The sequence below is a fragment of the Fringilla coelebs genome, assembly GCF_963513975.1.
Source record: "Fringilla coelebs genome assembly, chromosome: 21".
Taxonomy (NCBI): domain Eukaryota; kingdom Metazoa; phylum Chordata; class Aves; order Passeriformes; family Fringillidae; genus Fringilla; species Fringilla coelebs.
The window spans coordinates 8,001,327-8,020,194 of record NC_140047.1 but is presented as its reverse complement, the minus strand read 5'-3'; the positions used below and the strand labels follow the sequence as shown (position 1 = coordinate 8,020,194).

Below are 18,868 nucleotides of genomic sequence, written 5' to 3'. Positions count from 1 at the left end.
TTATCAAATTTCTCCAGAGAATCAGAGCACATGCCCACAAACACAGCTATGGTCACAGTAGAATTCAATGTTTTTATGTGAACCATGCTTTATTAAAACATTTTCACACATTGAAATTCCTGTTAGGATTCTGCCAAACAGATCAGCTGAAGCTGTAAATAAGACTTGGACGACAAATGAACTGAGAAGACGGATGAGCCTTTAATACAAGTTCCTAGTTGCCCTGGAAGCTGAGGTGATGGGAGAGATGACTGGGATTTGGCTCTCAGAAGAGGTGCTTTTAGGACAACCATTGCATCATGGCCTCCTATGCATGCAGCACTGGAAGGACTGACTTCCAAGTGACAAAATGACGTCTCAGCAGGGACAGACAAGGTATGAGCAACCATCTCATTAAATAAGGTGCTGCATATGTGAAACCATGGTTCACAGAACAGTGTCTCGGGGATATCTTCCGCCTCTTTACAAAGAGTTTAGTTCAGACAGACATGTTACAACCCATCCTCAGAAACATGTGGCTGTGAATTAGCCTGGACCAAAGGAGTGGCTCGCCAGTCCTGCTCCTAACCTGTGTGAGCTGAGAGTCCATCATCTGGGAGGCTCCCATACCAGCCTGGTTTATTTGCCCCTCATAAACCAGTGCCTGGCTTCCGTTCATGGGCTGATAGGGGGACCCAGACTGGGTTTTCACCACCTCCAAGGGCTGCATGCCTGGGAAGGCGGAATATGGAGGCTTCAGAGCAGTGCCTCCTGTCAGGACCATGGTGCTGGGCTGGGACAGACTGGGGTGCATGTACACCTGAGACCTGCAGGAAAAAAACATGCTTCAGTCATGATGCACAAAACCTTTGGAGACTGTACAAGCACACCCTGCCAAACCATACCCTGCCTGCCATACGCTGTCAGACTGAACTGACAGCTTAGAAATAAGCTGTGATGCCACTTTCCATTTTAGTTACCAGGATCTTTTACTTCCACTCTTAAGCTTTTACAACCACGTCCCTGTATTGCCAGAATATTCAACAGAACAATGTTGTGTAGTATTTAATATTTATGTTTCAATATCCCACAAAACAACCTGTGCATTAGTAGTTAAGGGAAGATTCAGGTTACCTAAAGTCTACAGCAGTTTTGTAAAGCAGGAAAATATGAGAAGTTAAAGATTCCAACAGCTCTAGCAAATAAGAAGGGTTATTAAACCTCAGTGTTTAGGCTTCTGAAGCACTAGCTACTAATTCAGACTTTTCAGTCTCATGCTCCCTACACTGGCACTGTTATTAGAGGAAGGAAACAGCACTTGAACAAAGGGGAAAGGGAAGATGAGTGTGGGGTATCTGACCCAGACATCAGGAACATAAGAAAGCAAGGCACAAGGAAAGGAAAACAGGAAGCAGTTACCTGAAGGGCTGTATGGAGCTGTACATCTCCTGGGACTGGGAAACAGGCAGACCACCCCTCAGTCCAAGCTGAGCTTGGGCCTGTAAGGATGTGTGGAGGGAAATGGGAATCTGTTGGGCAGCAGCAGCCTGCAGAAGAAATTAATATGACTGAGAGGTACAAGAAGAGCCAGAAACTCTCCAGGGCTGTTAAAAACCCATCAGTTTGCTGCATGAGTCAATCTGCAGTGACAATTACCTACATTGGGCTTTTACCCAGCCCTGCATCATTCCCCAGAACAGCAGCACTGCCAGGGAAGACACTGCCCAGACATCCAGAGGCTGATGCCTGCAAGAGGCATTTGATGGACACCAGGGAACCAACATAGAGCAGGCAGTGACAATCCCAGCTCTCACCTGCCTGTACTTCACCTTGAAGAGCTTGAAAGAGCTCTTCCCAGCCCTATCAACACCCTATTCACTACTGAAGTCACTCATTATTATTGACTGGCTGGGGAATTCACTGAAAGTCACTTCATCTCACACAGGCCTCAGCATCTGCTTCAGTTAAAACCAGTCCAAGGGCACTGGTTCAGAAGGGGAAGAACTCAATTCCTTCCCTTCAGTTCCACTAACCTCTGACACCCACTGGGAAGAAGCATTCAAGGAACCTAAAGGGAGCCCCATCTAATTTCCTTTGGGCTATGAAAGTGAAAAATTACTCCTTGTTTCCTAAGTGCCACCATGAAGAATCCTTGAAACACCCCCTGCAAGCTGTACTGCTCCCTTACCTGTTGGTAGCTTTGCTGCTGAGGTATCGTCTGAGGGACCAGGCGGGGCTGACTTGCAAACACGTGGCCATCCAGATACAGGGGTGGAATATGGTTACCTGGACATCACAAAAGGCAGGTTGTAAATTCAAGGTACAGGGGAGATACAGGCACAGCAGACTGCAGAGATCTGCAAGTCAAGACTATTTCCTACCTCTCAGCAAGTTAACACAAACATAATACCCATTCAGAAATGTCTGTAAAGCTCCTAAATCCACATACCAACATCAGCAGTAGCAGGATTGCTGAGAATTAATCATACCTTCCTGTCAGAGGCTAAATGTAAACCCAGATTTCCCACCTCTACAAAAGAGTCAGATACTAGCAGCTCAGAAATTGGTAACCTGTACTCTGAACTAAATGCCAGGAATCTGCTCTGCAATCATCTCATCCTTGCAGCTAAGACAGACAGAAAGAGCAAACACGGTGTTTAAGGCCTTGACACATGAGATCTAAAAGCCATATTCACCCCAAGGGTGGCACCAATTAGTAACTACTGTGCCACTCCTGTGCTTTTGTGCAGATATGAACCACAGGATTAAGCAGCGAGATCAGGGTGGGTGAGGAAGGAAATCACCTGACTTGGAACAATCTGTTTACCAAGTGGAAGCTAACAACAGCCACTACAATTTCACTCTGTTCCTCAACTGAGACATGAGAAAGACAGTGCACACATAAGAAGTCCTTTGGGACCCAGGAGTCATCCCATGGAGAGAATCCCAGTACATTTCCTCTTTCCAGATGCTCTCCCTAATTACACACAATAACATGACTGAGTTAAGCTTCTCCTTTAACTAAAAGGCAGTAACACCTTCCCCTCTCCCAGAGTTCTGTGAGCTATAAGCCAGTTGCTGTTTTGCTAAAAGCAAAAGGTGCTCAGAACACGTGGCTTCAAAGGCAAAACAAGCAGAGGAATGGCTCATACTGATATTGGGACTGTTGAGGCCTCTCAGCCATAGGTCTCTTTCCTTCTATTCTACTGGGCACAGAGTAAAGGGTAAGCAAGATCACAGACTTGCCACCACACAGGGAAAGCTGTCTTTGTATTAAGCTTTCACCAGTCACATCCTTTAAAGGGGGGAGACTGTCCCTCTTTCTGCCTTGCCTGAGTTGTTAAGCATCTGTCAAACACCAGCCAGCCAGTTACTCTACACAGAAGCTCTTCTCACCATGCTCCCATCTAGGAGAACCAGAGGATGACTCCCAGATAACAATCAGTTTGCAGCTACCTGGAATAGATGCAGAAGGTGCTACAGATGCCACAGGCATGGGAGGCATAGAAACTCCACCAAAAGAGCTGTAGCTGACACCGTTGGAAGCTCCAACACTGGAAGGAGGCTGGATGCCTGAGCCTGCACCTCCTGGGGAGTTCTGTTCTGGTAAACTCGGAGAGTTTTCCCAAGCTTTACGAGCAGACTCCATCTATGGAAACAAAGAACAGTAACTACAGACAGTTCAAATGGGGAGGATGTTACCAAAGCCCACAGTTGCCCACCTGTGACCTATGAGCTCAAATTCCCTACACTCTAGGCTTAGTGGAAAGCTGACAGGTCTGAGGTCAGGGGGTTCTACAACAATTTCTAATGGACAAGAACCCTTCACAAACACTCAAATCCCTTGGTATTTGCTGGGCTTCTCAGGTTTGGATGGAAGTGGGTTTTGGTTTGGTTTATTTGGTTTTGTTGTTCTTGTTTGTACACTTGGGTGGGTTTTATTTGGTTTTTCCCTCTCTTTACACCACCAGGCTTCCCAGGATCCCTGAGCAGCCACCTTGCCCAGTACAGAAATAGGAAAGCTCTGTTGCACTTGGTTCTACAATTGACAAGGACTTCAAGCACACACCCCTGCACTCATGTTGAAGAGCACACATGCATAACCTTTACAAAAGCTAATCAAAGTTTAGCAATACCTAACAAAATACTCTGGGAAAGATCTCCCCACAGAAACGTGGCATCCACACACCTTCAGAGTGATCTCCCCACAGAGACATGGCATCCACACACCTTCCTTACCTTAAGAGTAAGGTCAGCAGTGGGGAAGGACATGGGGTTCAGGCCGATGCAGCGCTGGAGGTGATGATCCCTTCGCAGGATGGGAATGGACTGTGTTAACCCTGCCTGAGGGGAGAGTCATAAAAGGTGAATATTTGTGAACTCTCAGGAGAATGGTATGAGCCACCAAGGCTGACAGAGGTTCAGCTAGGCAGCTCCAATAAGTGCACATCAAAGAATTCAGTCCCTGGTGGTACTACACAAGCCAAGTGCCACATTCATCTAGGGTCCATTCTGCTCTTGCAATAAAGGAAGCTTTGGCTATGTGCAAAGACACCCCTCTATGCTGAACTATATCAGCTTCCACTTAAACATCAGTTTGATCCAATAACTTCAATTTGCAGAAGTTCTCCTTCCTGTCCCATACTTCGAAACTACCTAAGTTTCAGACAAAACCTGTTTCTGAAAATTAACACCCTATAAGACAAGTCTCCAAATTCAAAACCAGACAGACTACAAACTTGAAGACATTTCAAAAGCAGCTTTTGTGTGTATCTCACATTGCTGTCTGCAGCTGAGCTACCAGCTGGGCTTTCAGTGTGCTCACTCTTTCACATGGAATAATGAAATACCTAAGGAGTATCTCCCATGAATCAATATCAAGAGAAAAAAATACTTACATTACTGGCCAAGGCATCCTGCAATTTGGTGACAGGGTTAGCTGCAGTGCCAGAGGCAGAACCAGGTGGCAAGCTGAAGTCAGAGTCCTGAAAAAGCAAAACACATAAAATTCAAATCCAGGTCCATAGGCCACCCCTCTGCTTTTCATGGTTAATGACTCTAGCCTGAATTATGACACTACAAATAAAGACTGATCTCCAGTAAGCCTTGCTGGAAACAGAAAACACCTCTCAGCACTCAGCAGCAGGCAACCCCCCGAGGCACACAAAAGCTTGGCCATGATTTTGTCCCTCACCTCTGTTACCACCCCAGCTGGTCCTTGGGACTGTATTTCCAAGTGGTTACTAAATGTTTGCCAGGGCATCCTGAGTACCTGGTCTGTGTCAGTAATGAAATCTAAGGCAAACCTACAGCTGGAAGCTTCCTCTAAATAATCCTTCCGCCTCAAACCACTTTTCATGCCTCAACAAGATCAAATCACCAAGAAGATAAAATTAAATTCAATCCTCACTTTAGGATTTACTCCAAATTCAATGGGTGGCACAGGAAGTACAGAATCCACGTGAATTTCCACCCCATTAACAGGGGGAATATTCCCTTCCAGCCGTTCCGTTCCCTCCGAACCCTTTCTGTTTTTCAGGGAGCGTTCGTTGCCGATTGGTCCGGGCTTGTGTTCCTTGTTCTGTCCTGAGCCTTGATCTGAATCCTTAACAGGAAAGCAGAGAGGCTGAGACACAAAGACCGAATAACCCAACCTCAAGCCTTAAAAACGCTATCAACAACAACACAACCACTTCACGTCTCTCACTCTGTGCTCTGGCTTGGCTGCGAATCCAGATTACCTTTTTATCAGTTTGCTTCTGCACTTGCTCCTTCTGGCAGTCAGGCTTTGAGTCCACCAGGCCAGCCCCATTCATCTCCTCTGGTTTGAGGGTGCCATATGGAGAACTGCGCTGAGAGGAGGTCGCGGAGGATTCCCGAGACTCCGCGCTCAAGTCAATGCCACTATCCCCCTGGCTGCCTTTAAATCCCTGCTATGCAAAGCACGAAATGTGTTAAAGCCCCGGACTCCGACCCAGCACCACCGAGGAAAAAACATCCCAGAGAACAGCAACACCACGTCCCTTTTTCAAATCGCCATCCTGGTTAACTGCAAAGGAGTTGGGCCTGACCTGCAGCACCCCTTGGCTGCTCCTTCAGCTCTACACAGCCCTGAGACAGGGGAACTGATGCACCAACCAGACCATGGCTTCACAGTAAGGAAATGTGTCCCACAGAACAACCAGGCTGAGACTGCCAAACTCACTTCACATGGGACCCAAATCAAATTTGAACTCTTGGTCTACAGAGATGAAGAGTTCAGGAACTCCTCTGCCCTCCCTGCATTAAGGCTACAGCTACACGCTGCTCACAGGCACAAGGCACAAACAGGACCTAAGGGATTCTGCCCCTCCTCAACCACAGTGTGCACCCAGTGATGAGCATAACCCTGGAATAGCTCTATCACACAGTTACTCCAGATTTATACCCACACACAACACCAAGCAGTGTTGGCTTGGCTCTTTAGGTCAAGATTTGAACAGCGTCAAGCTCAAATTAAAACTGCAAAGAGACAGTTTAAAATGGCACAAGCAGAGCTGAGAGTCACTAAGCACAGATGGAGCAATGAGAAGCATAAAAGCCACCTGCATTAATACTTTATACACACAATACCTTGAAGGGCACCTTAGGAGCCACTTACCTCGGTGCTGGACTCAGTACCATTAAAGGTATTTACAGGCTTGCTCCAGGAATCACTGCCAGGAGACTGAACGGAAAGTGCTGGAAGAGAATTGAGGGCAGGGTTCAGCTGCTTGAAACACAGCTATGAGCACACCCTGTACACATTACACCATCAACCTTCCATTTCTAGACATGAGAAAGGGTATTTTCACCACCTCAGAACATTAAGTGTTGCCCAGACATCTGAGACATGATGCAGCAGAGAACACAGGTTATGAGGAGTGAGAGTAGAGAACAGGGAGGAGATTTCTTAGGGAACATAACAACAAGAGAAAGACAGGGCGGAGAGAAACAAGGGAGGCACTAACCACTCAAGGCTAGAAATGAGAAAATGTAGGAAAGCAAAATAAGAAAAAGTAGATCCAGCCCAAGCAGCTATAAAATGCTGTATAGTAGTTAACTTAATGTGAAACAAAGACCCAAGAAGCAGATTAGGAGACTGACATGGCCAGCAACAGGATGGCTGAACACTAAACCACAGAGCTTAGAACAGAGGCTACTCCACATGTCTGCCAGTACCCCTCCCACTCCCAGCATCAGGCAGGAGAGGGCTGTCTCCTCTGAACCATGGACCCCATCCTTGCTGCACATCCCAAAGGACTCCAGCTCTGTGAAACCCTTTGGAACAAAGACTTAAGCCTACCTGGGCTGTTGCTCTCCCAGATCTCTGTGCCCAGGCTGTTTCCAGACACTGTTACATCACTCTGCTCCAAGCACAGGCTGTTCTGCTTCTTAGCAAATCGTGGTGGAATGCGCGACTGAAGGACGCGGGCCTTGGCTGGTGCCTGTGACAGGAAAGGCACAGGTGTCAGCCTGGGAAGTTCCCCCAGTCTAACAAGGCTGGAGAGAGCTGCTTTTTGCAGTGTGAGGTTTTCTTCTGGCAACAACACAGTCAGATGCAAAGGCTGCCCAATATTCCACCAACTACAGCCAGCAGCTGGCTTAGAGAGCCAAACTGCTTTGGATGAAGACCACTCTAGAAACTAACTCCCAATTAGCAATTTTGCTGCAAGCCAAGAATAGTCAGAAATCAAACTCTTCTTTTCAGACCAGCAGCCCTAAAAATGTTTCTGGGGCCCAATATAGGATCTGTACTACTTTGGCATGGTCAACTGTATGTTCTCTGTTCATACAAACACTTTCTGGGGCCCTGCTCTGACTGCAATCAAAACCATGTAACAGGTCCAATTTTTCTGTCTCCCATTCCTCACCTGAGCAGCCTGTTCCTTCTTCCTTCGCTCCTCTTCCAGCAAACGACGTTGCTTTTTAGTAAGAACCTCAATGAAGCCTTCCCCTGCCATGGAACCAACTTCATTCTCTTCTGCTGTGTTTGACACCCGGTTATCAATGATGGTACCTGAACAAAGCACACAGAGAGAACACAGTGCACATGTGTGTGCATATAAAGCTTTGTAATTGCAATATTTCTAACAGTGCACTCCAAAGACAATCCACGCCACAATAATTTCACCTAGCAACATAGCAGCTACATTTAGGAAACAATATAATGTAGTCTGCTGACACCTCTCAGCCACTTTATCTTGCAGGACTTTGCTGCCTCCTCTGTTTCAAGATGAGCACACTTCAGCTGGAGGAGCTGTGTGATAACTCAGATAATTCTCTTTTCAGAGATACTAATTTCTTGTCTCCCTGCCATTAGCTCAGCCTCAAATTCCCCACTCTGGATCCTCTCTCAACTTCCTTCACACAACATAAATTTCAAGCCTAAAACACATTAGCATCTTAGACAGAAATACAGAAATATTCTCCCTAAATACAAACTTTCTATAGAAGAAACATTAGAGACACAGTCAGGCTGAAAAGTTTGCATTTAAAATTTAACAATTTTACCTTCCATGTTTTTCTATTTAGATACACAAGAATTTTCTTGTTTCTTTAAATAAATGGAAAAAAAGCCCCTAACCTGATATTAAATTAGACTGCATTGAATCAGTCTGGCTTTAATCAATCAGTCAGCCATAATATGTTATCCTCTTAAAATAAGCAAATGAATCAAGATACTCACTTCCATAACTCAGTTCAAACTGTGACAAGGCCTCTCCCTTCTCACTTGCTCTTTGTGCAGGGGATTTGTGCTCCTTCTCTGGCTTTTTACCTGGCCCCTCAGCACTCTCTGAGTTCACATGGGAGGCCCTATCCAAGCTATAAATGGAGTGGCTGCTGCCACCACTGGTGTTGCCAAGGCCTCCTCCTTCTTCTGGAGACCTACACAGAAAGAAGGGAAAGGATTTAGTTTCATCAGCAGAATGCGAATAGTAGCGACAAGAAGAAAATGCATGGGGTGCATGTCCACTCCAACATCTGCATATATCACAGATCAGAAAACAACTTTACCTTTTGCTCTTTATCAGGGTCCCATTCTGCTGGCTCTCATATCTGGAAGCTGCTCCCACACCAGTCCTGACAGACTGCTCTGCAAACCCTGCCGGCTCAGCCTTGCGGCTCTGCCTGTCCACCAGCGGCCTCTGGCTTGAGAAGCTCCTCTTTGCCAGTTCCCTCTTCTCTCCCAAGCTCCCAGTGCCAAGGCCACCTTCCAGCTGGCCCTCACTCTCTGCAGCTCCATCTCTTCTCTCCCGCCGCTCGCTGAAGTCACTGCTCTCAGACGCCGTCTCCCACTCCTCGTTGGCATGGTCTGAAGAGTTCTGGTAGGACAGCTCAGGAGAGCGTCTGCCCGAGATGCTGCTCTTCTCTGCAGTGCCCAGTTTGGGTCTGCCTGGCCACTGGCTGGGCAGCAGATTAGGGCCTCCCTCCTCGGGGTTCCACTGCCCGACTGATTCCCTCTCCTGCCTGAGGCGTCTGAACCGTGGGGGCTTGTCCTGGCGGGGAGGACGCCGCCTCCTGAAGGGCCTGTTCTCTATGTTCTCCTGATCTGCTGAGTAATCCTCCTGGAAAAAGTGCCTTTTGTCATCCAGATGACTCTCATCAAAAACCCGGCTGGAGAAGGAATCCGTGTGTTTGTAAGAATCCTGAATGTAGTCCCTGTCAGACTGCTGCCTGCTCCCAAAAGCGTCTGATGGAGACGTGTGGCTGTACTCTTGCCACCCTCCTCCCCCACTCCTGCCTTGCCACTGGGTGGGCTCCTTACCCATGAACCCCCTTCGCCCATAGCCAGAGTTGCTCAGTCTCGGTGGCAGTGATCTCCCAAAGGCTCTCGGAGCCCTCGTCTTAGGATCCAGGCTATTGTGATCATCTGAATAGATTTTGTTGGACCTCCAAGATTCTTTGAAGTCTCCCTTTTTCAAATCACTGTCCTCCCTGTCCAGCACAGAGCCTTCATTGCTGTTCTCTGAGCCCCTCTGCCGGCGACGCTTGGGGAGCTCCTCATACTCTGACCCTTCACTGTGTGTCTCACTGGCAATCCGGCGCCTTGGTTTGCCTCTGGGGAAGTCCTCTGGCTGGTTGAACTCCCGGAGCCCTCGGCCCCGGCTGCTCCTCTGGTTGTTGTTGTAGACCCCCCTGCTGCTCACAACGGTGCCTCGGCCTCTGAAAGTGAACTCTCTGAAGCCCCTCCCTCGCCCACGCCCTTGACCTCTCCCACCGAAGGCTTGCTCCTCATCAATGAAGATCCAGTTGTTTCTTTTTGTGGGAGGGAGATCGCTGCTCTCTCTGGATAGTTTGTTCTCCCAGGTTCTTTCTGGCTTCTCTTCTTCCTCCTCCTCCTCTTCTTCCTCTTGGGACTTCTCAGCCTCTCGTGCAAGGCTGGTTTGGGAAGAACCTTTGTCATCCAGCAGGTAACGCGTGGAGTTCAGCAAGGCAGCAGAGTCATCTGACTCATTTTCTACCTTCTGAACAGCTGCCTTCTCCTTCAGCGGGCGTGAGCTGTCCTCTCCCTCCAGTTTAACCTTCTCCATCTCCTTCTCCTTCTCTTCCACCTTGAGGGCTTTCAGGACTGGTTTTTTAATGGGGCCCGACCGCCGTGTCCTCCCCATTTGCTCCTGGGGCTGCCCGCTGGTGCTGCGGCTCTCAGGAGCCCACTCTGCTGTCTCTTCAGTGGCCTGCTTGGTACTGGCTCCTTCTTTCTTCCATGGGTCAGCACTGAAGGACTGCTCATCACGGGGTACTTCTTCAGCAACTTCTGCTGCTGTCTCTGCAGGTTTCTGATGGTGGCTGATATCCCAACCATTATATTCAGGCTTCTTCTCTGTTTGGATAAAATCAGGCTCCAGGGGTGAACATCTCAGGTTCGCATGGCGGCTGCCAGCAGGACAGGCTTCCTGCACACTCTCCTGGTGCTGGAACAGGAGATCCTGGCCTATCCTCTGAGAAGACAGGCAGCTGTCAAAGTCTGCTTGGGCCTTCTTGTCAAAAGCATTCAAATACTCCTCCCCTCTCTCCTCAAAGAGATCTCGCTGAGTGCTCAGACTCTCCGGCCTTCCAGAAGCAGAGTAACTTTCATTCCTGAGAACAAAACAAACAAAGGAAAGTCAGGTAATGCAGAGCACAGCACATCTCCAAGGGCCCAGGCTGGATACAAGAGGTGAAAAGAAATAAACTAAGGTTTATGGTAAATCATAAGGCAATTAACTTATAAATACAAAAATGCTGGGCAGAGCTGCTGCAGCCCCAGACTGTACTGCCTGGTTTGTTAAATCAATGCATGATAAAGGAAAACAAGTTCCTATGATGAGCAGCAAACTCCAGAAATGAAGGAAGATTTAACCTCCAATGATGTGGAGATCTGAAAACAAAGAATTGGTTTTAGAATATCTAAAAAAAAGTAGGAGGCAAACTAGCAATCATCAGATTTTTTGACTCATGGTTTTTTATACCTTCCCATGTAGGTGACAAGTGCCCCTCTCCCCCCAAACAGGCTCCAAGCTGGTCAGATAGAAAACTTCTGAATAACTTAGTCTGTAAACACCTCCACAGCTAAAACACTGAGGAGTGTAAGGGTGCTCCCAGATCAGTACTTGGGCCTGTTCACAGACATCTTTCAGGCCAGCTCTACACCTGCTTTTCAGCAGATGGCTTAGAGCAGCACCTCCCATCCCAGCATGCATGAGGACAGGGGAATTCTGCACTCACCTGGCATGCAGCCCCTCCATGCTCATGTTGTCAGCCTGTTTCTGATGTGACAGGGAGTATCCTTTGCTCTGCAGGGATGTGTAGCTGTCCTGGCCCCACACTGGCACAGGATCCAAGGGAGCAGTCTTCCTCTCTGCCTGCCCTGCCTGACAGTTCTGATCTTCAGACCGACAGCTGCTCCCACTGATGGAGTCCTGCTGAATCATGGGCTTCATAATTCCTGCTCACAACAGAGTTCATGCCATTAGCACCAGGATTTCACAGACAAGAAGAATTTAACAATCTCCTAGCTTGACTTCGCTTACTTCTCAGGCAGCAGGCGGCTGCAGCCATGGAAACCTCCCTTGTAAAGGGAAGCCTGTGCTTGGAAAATGCACAGCTGGGAAATACACCTGGAGTGATACAGAAGATGACACAGCTCTCAGAGCCCAGCCCACACAGACACTACAACACATCACTGGCTTGGGATCAAGCAACCCACCAACTCCAGGGAACGATTTATACATCCTGATGTTTACATTCACACCTCCGAAGATCAGGACAATATAGGAAGGTGCAAAGTGCACAGTTCAGGAACTACAGGGTTTCTCCATCACATTGACTAAAAGGCATCTATTAAGATTTCACATTATTGCAGTAACTCCAAAACTCATCCTTCTCCTCCAACAGCAAGATCAGTGGATCTGCTACCCTTTCCTCCAAGGGGCAAGATCAGTCATATCCACTAAGGTCACAAAGCAGCCAGGGAAGGTCTCCCACTGCAGTGCAAAGAACGGACAGACACGTGTCTAGATGCCCTCCCTCCCAGTCTCCCACTTCCCACTGCAACCAGCTTTCTCATCCCCAGAGAAGGGATGCCAACCAGAATGCAAAGTCTGGACAGAGCTTAAGATGCACAGCAAATTTCCAGATATGAACCAACTCAACGGCCAAGATAAACACTGACAACACCTCACCTGAAGGGTGAAGGGCTGAAGGGTAGAAATCCACGGGGGTGCGGCTCGGGGCCATGCGAGGGTCCATGTAGGACGGCATCATCATCCAGCGGGGGTCGAAGCCGAGCATCTGCGGGTGCGGCGGGTAGAACGTCCTCTGGGGATGGGAGTGCGATGGGGGAGGATAGACCTGCTGCTGCCAGTGCTGCATCTTGTACAGCTGCTCCTGCAAGGAACAGCATGGGCCATTGGACATGGCTGTGGTGCCAGGAATCACACTGATGTACTGGTTAGCCAAAGGAAAACACGTGCCATCATCAAAGGATCAATCTCTAATCAGATGGGAGGGTGGGGCAGACAGGGGTAATTCACTAGCAGCTGGGAATGTGGCAGTTGTTATTCTGTAAATACGAGGGTGCCAGGCTATCACACCACTGTGGACCAGGCTATGTGACCAAACATAAGGGATCAGTATAAGACCACAATTTGCATCTTCATGGGAACACTCCTGAATGAATACAGGACAGCTTCCTGTCAAATGCCACTTCATAACTGGTACCAAATACCTCAGATGATGCTACATTTTTCAGGAAATGCATCTCTAATTTATTTAGAGTGTAGATATATTAGTTCCACCCCTGTCAGTTTAACAGATTAGATAAAAAAAACCTAAATCACATTAAGAGAGCTATGAACATTTTACAGTGTTTCCTGGCCATCCTTCAGACAGGCTGGCACTTGCAGGTTGTTTCCCCATCTCCCACACAGCCAGTCCACCTTCCTTTAGCTGAGGACTGTCATGATGTTAATTTGACTTGACATTTAACTTTTGCTGAAGGTCCAAAAAGAATACATATTTGAAAGGAGTTTTGTGCACTGAAGAAAGCTTTCAAAACCTAAACAGCTCCAATTAACATCAAATGCATCTACTTACTTGTCAAACATGCCACCATATTTCTTTGCTAAGCTTACAACAATGTCAAATACTGTAACTGTTTATTAAAAAAGCCAATCCCTAACTGCAGAGCAAAAGAGATACCTTTAAATCTGAATCTGACACATCATTACAGCAAGGAAGGCTCTGATAAATGCAGATTATATCTACATTACCTAGTCCTCTGGTACCTCGGAGAAATTATTTCCTTCACAATACCAACACTTTTCCATTATGTTCTCTTCATGGAGCTACAAAAGCAGCAATACAAGCCAGCCAAAACATGCACTGCCTCATACATACTAACATCAGAGAGGATAAGAGAAAATAAAATAAAACTTCATGTTCTTCCAGTAGTGATGACCTGTGGTATTATTAGCATGACAGCAAAGACATCCAATTCTTTCTAGTTTAAGAGCATATCTTTTCAAGAGTAACATTAGGCAGCATTTGCTGCTGTACATCTGAATCATGAAAATGTCAACTGCCGAGCAATGAGCACGGGGAACATCCATAAAAGAGCAATTACTGAGCAAAAGGCAATTGTGAGCTCTTCACTAAGATCTGCAGGCAGCATTGATGATATCCCATTTCAAGTGGTTATTTTATGAAGAATGGCAATTAACTTTGCATTATCTGAAGCCTGAATACTCTGTCCCTTGGTTTGGCTCTGCTGCCCTACAGAGACCCACTGCATCTGGCAGCAGAGCTGCACAGCACGTATGGCACATACAGCACTGAAAGGTCAGGCAAGAGCCAAGATGCACAAAGCAGCTCAGCTGATGTCTCAGTGCCCCAGAAGAGTTTTCAAAGCAACCAAAATGAAACATTTAAGACCAAACATTTTTATGGTGCAAAGAAAACAACGGTCTCAAAAAGCCTCACAAAAAAAAATCCAAGTAGGTATTAGATGAGAGCTGAGCAAAGGACCAGCCCTCTGCAAAGGCAGGAAGTGGAATGAGAAGTGTGCTACTCCAGAACTCCCTCCAAGCCCAGAAGCAGTCCAGGAACTTGCCAAACTAAGCGGTTTGCCCCGGCAATCAAATGGCTGCACATACCTACAATGGTAAGGACACAGCAAGTGCTGAGTGAAACGGAAGCAGCTGAACCCCAAGGGTTTCCCCTTCCCCTGTCGTGTGCATTCAGACACTGCAGTAGTGCTGAAGAACAGCAGCTCATCTTGTGCCAGAGAGTAAAAGGAGATGTTCACCAGGTTCAAGGCTAGCCCAAGGAACAGAACCTCCCCTGGGCCAGGCCTACACAAGCACCAAGACAGCCACTCAGGCACTCATGGTTTTGGATGTGGGAACACCCACAGATTCTCCTGCTCATGAACATTTGCAAACCAGAGCTCTGCCACAAACTACAGAGTCCTAAAAGTTCCAATTGTCAGGAGATGCCTGGACAACCGTGCAAGACAAGTCAACATTTCTGACAGCACTGTATTTTTCTCCCAGGCAAGTGACGAACCTGGCAGAGCTCTACCCACAACCGCCTGAGCATCACAGGATGCAAGGAAATCTCATGCAGCCCACAGAGAGCCTTTCTACCCAATGAGACAGGATATTTCCATGACCAGAAGTACTGAAAAAGGCCAGGGTAAAACCCCATTTATCTCCTCCCTGCCCAAAGACCGATGGTGTTGAAACTGAGCACACACAATGGTTTAGTGGGAGTCCAGAAAATGGTTGTGAGCCATTTACCTGCTGCTGTTGCTGCTGCCTCTGGAATCGTGGGGGAAGAGACTTCTGGTATTTGTTCAATTCTTGTGCTGGCGAGGGAGCTTCTCTGAGCTCCTCCTCACTGCTGCTTTGGGCTGCTGCTGCTGCTGGAGCAGGACTCTCCTCTTCCAGATAGCCAACAGAGGCATCCTGCGTGTGAAACTCAGGGGTTGCTGCAGACAAGAAAACAATCCTTCAAGCATCTGCTTGTGACAGAGTTGGGAGTGCACCACCATCACACATCATACACAGCTGTGGGCATGTCCTGACTAACACATGGCTGAACCTTACTACAATCATATACAGCACATCCTTTATCTTGATAACCCTATAGAGGGTTTTGTCCATCTGATTTTAATGATAAATTCTGAGATCCTCCTTTACTATCAGCCTTCTGCTTAAGCACTGGGGAGAAAGTCCTTTTCCCCATTAGTCCTTAAACCTGGGAGCACTTACTGGTTTTCTGATCTACGGCCACCAGCATTCAATAATAACCATCCAATCATGAGAAGCCCATGAGGCCCATTCCAACACGCCCTCTGCTAGCACAGCTCACTGAGCACAGACAAAGGCAACTTAAGAAGTTTGCATTTGTTTTAATAGCTTTTTTTATTTAATCAACCTTGTCAACAATGCCAAATACTCTGTAGAATATAAGCAGCAGCTGATCTCTCAAGGGCAGCTGAAGGACCCTCTGAACACTCCCCTGCAGCAACTCCCCCACTCCAGTTAAAATATCAGCACAATACCAAATAAAGCAATTTTTACAGGGTGAGGCAGGCAGTGTTTCTGTACCTTTACGGAAAGCGTGGCCATTCTCTTGTGTAGTGTTTTTCTCTGTGCTGGGAGGTCGCACATCTTCATTCTCTGTTTGTTTCTGTGTCTCCCCATTCTTCTGAGCCAGTTTGCATTTCTGATCAAGTTGCTTCAGCTTTGCAGCACAGGCTGCCAGGCGCTCCTCCCTGGCTCGCCGCTCCTCCTCCTCCCGTCGCCTCCTGGCTCTCTCGACAGCCTCAGAGATCTCAGAGTGCACAAACTTCTGTCTCACAGGCACCTTTTCTTCTTTATCCTCGAGGGACTGCTGTCTGAGAACACTTCCCAGTGCGGGCTTCTGCCAGAGAAAAAACATTCCTCCATAAGCGTGACCCAACCAGCACCTCTATCTTGAGATCTCCATCCTATGGTGACAACATTCCCTTCTGACTCCCTCCCCTCTATCCTCAAGCACAAATCCCCCTGTTACTGGGAAGAGTTATTGATATTTGGTTCAGTAACTCCATTTTCTCACTGACAGCCCCACTGTTCTGGACCAGCTTAAATTTCTTTTCCCTAGTGGAAGTGCTATGCAGATAGATTTCTCTCCAGGTGGATATAAACTAAGAATAGAGAAATTCATCAGCATCCCATTTCCAATAAAATGTCAAACTGGCCTCTTAAGGACAGTGATGGGCTTCCAGCTCACCCTCATGAGTTCAACCTACCTGGTATTCTGAGGCAGAGCTCCAGCCATTCAGCTTCCTTGGAGGCTGCTGTGAATCCTGTGCTTTCCGGACTGGCCGGGACAAGCCAACTGAATCATTCCAATTCTTTCCTTCCTCCAAGGTGTGCTTGACATCTGCACTGTCTGCAGAGCTCAGGGACAACTGTCGCTGCCTTCTGGGATCCCAGCTGTTCCTGTCACATAAACAGCTTTATTATTGCATTTGCTACTTGCTTAAAAAAAGCACTTGGAGCCTAATCAAGTGGCAAAGGCAACTGACTCTAATAAAAAGGAAAGATCACAAAAAAAACACCAGAACAAGTGATGTGCTTAAGGTGCATAAGGATCAACTCCACTATTGTGCAGCAGGATAAAGGTGAGAGGAGGAAAAAAGCCTGGCAAACTGGAAGTCAGCTGCTAGACCTACACGTATCCTTGAAGACCACTCAACCACTGCCCAGTAAAATCAATGAAGTCACAGTAACAAATCAGAGGGATCAAGATTCCACATATAGAACAAGTTTTTAAAGATCCTGGTATTGCTCACTTTTACTAATGGTAAACTGAAGGTGCAAGCAGAGTGACTTCTTACCACTTCTGTCGTCCATCTTTAAGAGTTTCTTCCTCTTCTTCATCTTCACTAAACTTTAGTTTCTCAGAGTAATCCACTTCATCATGAATGCCTACAAAGCCAGCAAGGGAGAAGAGATTTATGAGAGGAGAGAAACAGGCCCCTTGTCCTGATAAAGCTTGCGCCCCCCTTTAGCACTAAATTACAGGACACACACAGGCTTGGCATGAACTACTCACAAAGCCAAATGTCCAGTACTGGTCCTGGAAATCAAAAAATAGCTTGGGTTGGAAGGGACCTTTAATGTCATCTACCAACCCCCCTCAATGAGCAGGGACAACTTCAGCTAGATCAGGCAAGAAATTATGTGAGCAGTGTGGGCACACACTAGTGAACAGCTGGACTGGTCCCAGAGGAGGAGCAGCAAACAGCCCGGGAGTGGGGGCTGCAAACGAGAGTGCAGTTGCCAAGCCAGACTGTGTGCAAGTGGATACTGAATGCCATGACTGAAAAGGCAGGACTAACTCTCCCTCCCAGCACCCACAGTCCTATCCCTCCTGCTGTGCTTGGTGTTTTCAGATTTTTAGGAGTCTTCAGATCCAGTTCCTTGAGCACAATGTGATGGAAGGATCAGAAGGATCCATTGTGTCATCATTTACACCAATTTCACAACTACACAAAGCCAGAGCATGAAGGCACTTTACCTGCCCATCCATCATCTGCATCATTGTCCAGCTCATCCAGCCCCTTCAGGTTCTCTGCATTGATGATGGTGGGCCGAGGCACTCGCTCCAGCTGCTGCCGAACTGGCCGTGTTGGGCGAGACAGGCTGAGCCTGTTCTCTTTGCTGTAGGAAAATGCAGAACTGGTCAAAAACAGCAAAAAGAAAATCAAAGAATGCAGAGCTGTGTTTGTAACACCAAATCAGTCCTTTTCTATTACGCGCTTATATATAATGCATCCAAGTTTCTCTCCCTGTTCAGCAGTTTCTTCCCCATCTACCTGGTACCCACGTGTCTAGAACTTACAGATCAGAGCTGCAACCCCTCCAGTCTAGGATCACACCCCAATTCCCATATCTGCCTGCTCTTCAGATACACAATGCTCATAGTCTTGCAACATTTCAGCTACTGTTGTAGCTGGAGAAAAGCACTGCTGCTTTGGGTAAAAAACAGAGTTCCCCTTTGGTGCCTGCAACTTCACATATTCAACTGCACCCTTGACCCAAATTCTTGCCTAGTTTAAAGTTCATGTCACACCCTGAACCTGCCTCTCAAGTGGGAAAGTGATGGCAGCCTTACCCATCCTGGTCATTCATCTGGAACTGTCTGAAAGGTACCCGGGGCTCAAGCCGAAGCTGAGGAACAGGGAAAGACCCTCGCTCCAGCGATGCAGGGGTCTCAGATGGCTGTTGTGGACACATCTGGAATGAGGCAAAGCAGAACAGCCTGGTTTTTCTCCTTGCCACAGGAAGGTTTACCCAGATTAGGTTACAACATGTGCAAGGTAGCTGCACCCACA

The 18,868-nt window shown here is 47.4% G+C and overlaps 1 protein-coding gene across 9 annotated transcripts in view; it reads right to left on the bottom strand.

The window, feature by feature from the left end:
- PRRC2B (proline rich coiled-coil 2B) overlaps window positions 1-18,868 on the bottom strand; it is a 46,238-nt gene that overhangs the window by 7,584 nt on the left and 19,786 nt on the right. For 7 of the 9 annotated variants that reach the window (XM_084219556.1, XM_084219561.1, XM_084219562.1 and 4 more), the window contains exons 8-28: window positions 18,649-18,770; window positions 18,052-18,194; window positions 17,369-17,459; window positions 16,778-16,970; window positions 16,092-16,407; window positions 15,279-15,469; window positions 12,663-12,867; window positions 11,707-11,926; window positions 9,016-11,079; window positions 8,687-8,886; window positions 7,872-8,017; window positions 7,304-7,445; window positions 6,620-6,699; window positions 5,721-5,912; window positions 5,390-5,584; window positions 4,878-4,964; window positions 4,219-4,323; window positions 3,436-3,628; window positions 2,168-2,265; window positions 1,399-1,526; window positions 569-806 (exon numbers count right to left, since the gene is read on the bottom strand). In XM_084219556.1, the coding sequence (XP_084075682.1) occupies window positions 569-806; window positions 1,399-1,526; window positions 2,168-2,265; window positions 3,436-3,628; window positions 4,219-4,323; window positions 4,878-4,964; window positions 5,390-5,584; window positions 5,721-5,912; window positions 6,620-6,699; window positions 7,304-7,445; window positions 7,872-8,017; window positions 8,687-8,886; window positions 9,016-11,079; window positions 11,707-11,926; window positions 12,663-12,867; window positions 15,279-15,469; window positions 16,092-16,407; window positions 16,778-16,970; window positions 17,369-17,459; window positions 18,052-18,194; window positions 18,649-18,770 (5,349 nt within the window). The remainder of the gene's footprint in view (window positions 1-568; window positions 807-1,398; window positions 1,527-2,167; window positions 2,266-3,435; window positions 3,629-4,218; window positions 4,324-4,877; window positions 4,965-5,389; window positions 5,585-5,720; window positions 5,913-6,619; window positions 6,700-7,303; window positions 7,446-7,871; window positions 8,018-8,686; window positions 8,887-9,015; window positions 11,080-11,706; window positions 11,927-12,662; window positions 12,868-15,278; window positions 15,470-16,091; window positions 16,408-16,777; window positions 16,971-17,368; window positions 17,460-18,051; window positions 18,195-18,648; window positions 18,771-18,868) is intronic. The other 2 variants (XM_084219560.1, XM_084219563.1) reach the window with 2 other exon arrangements.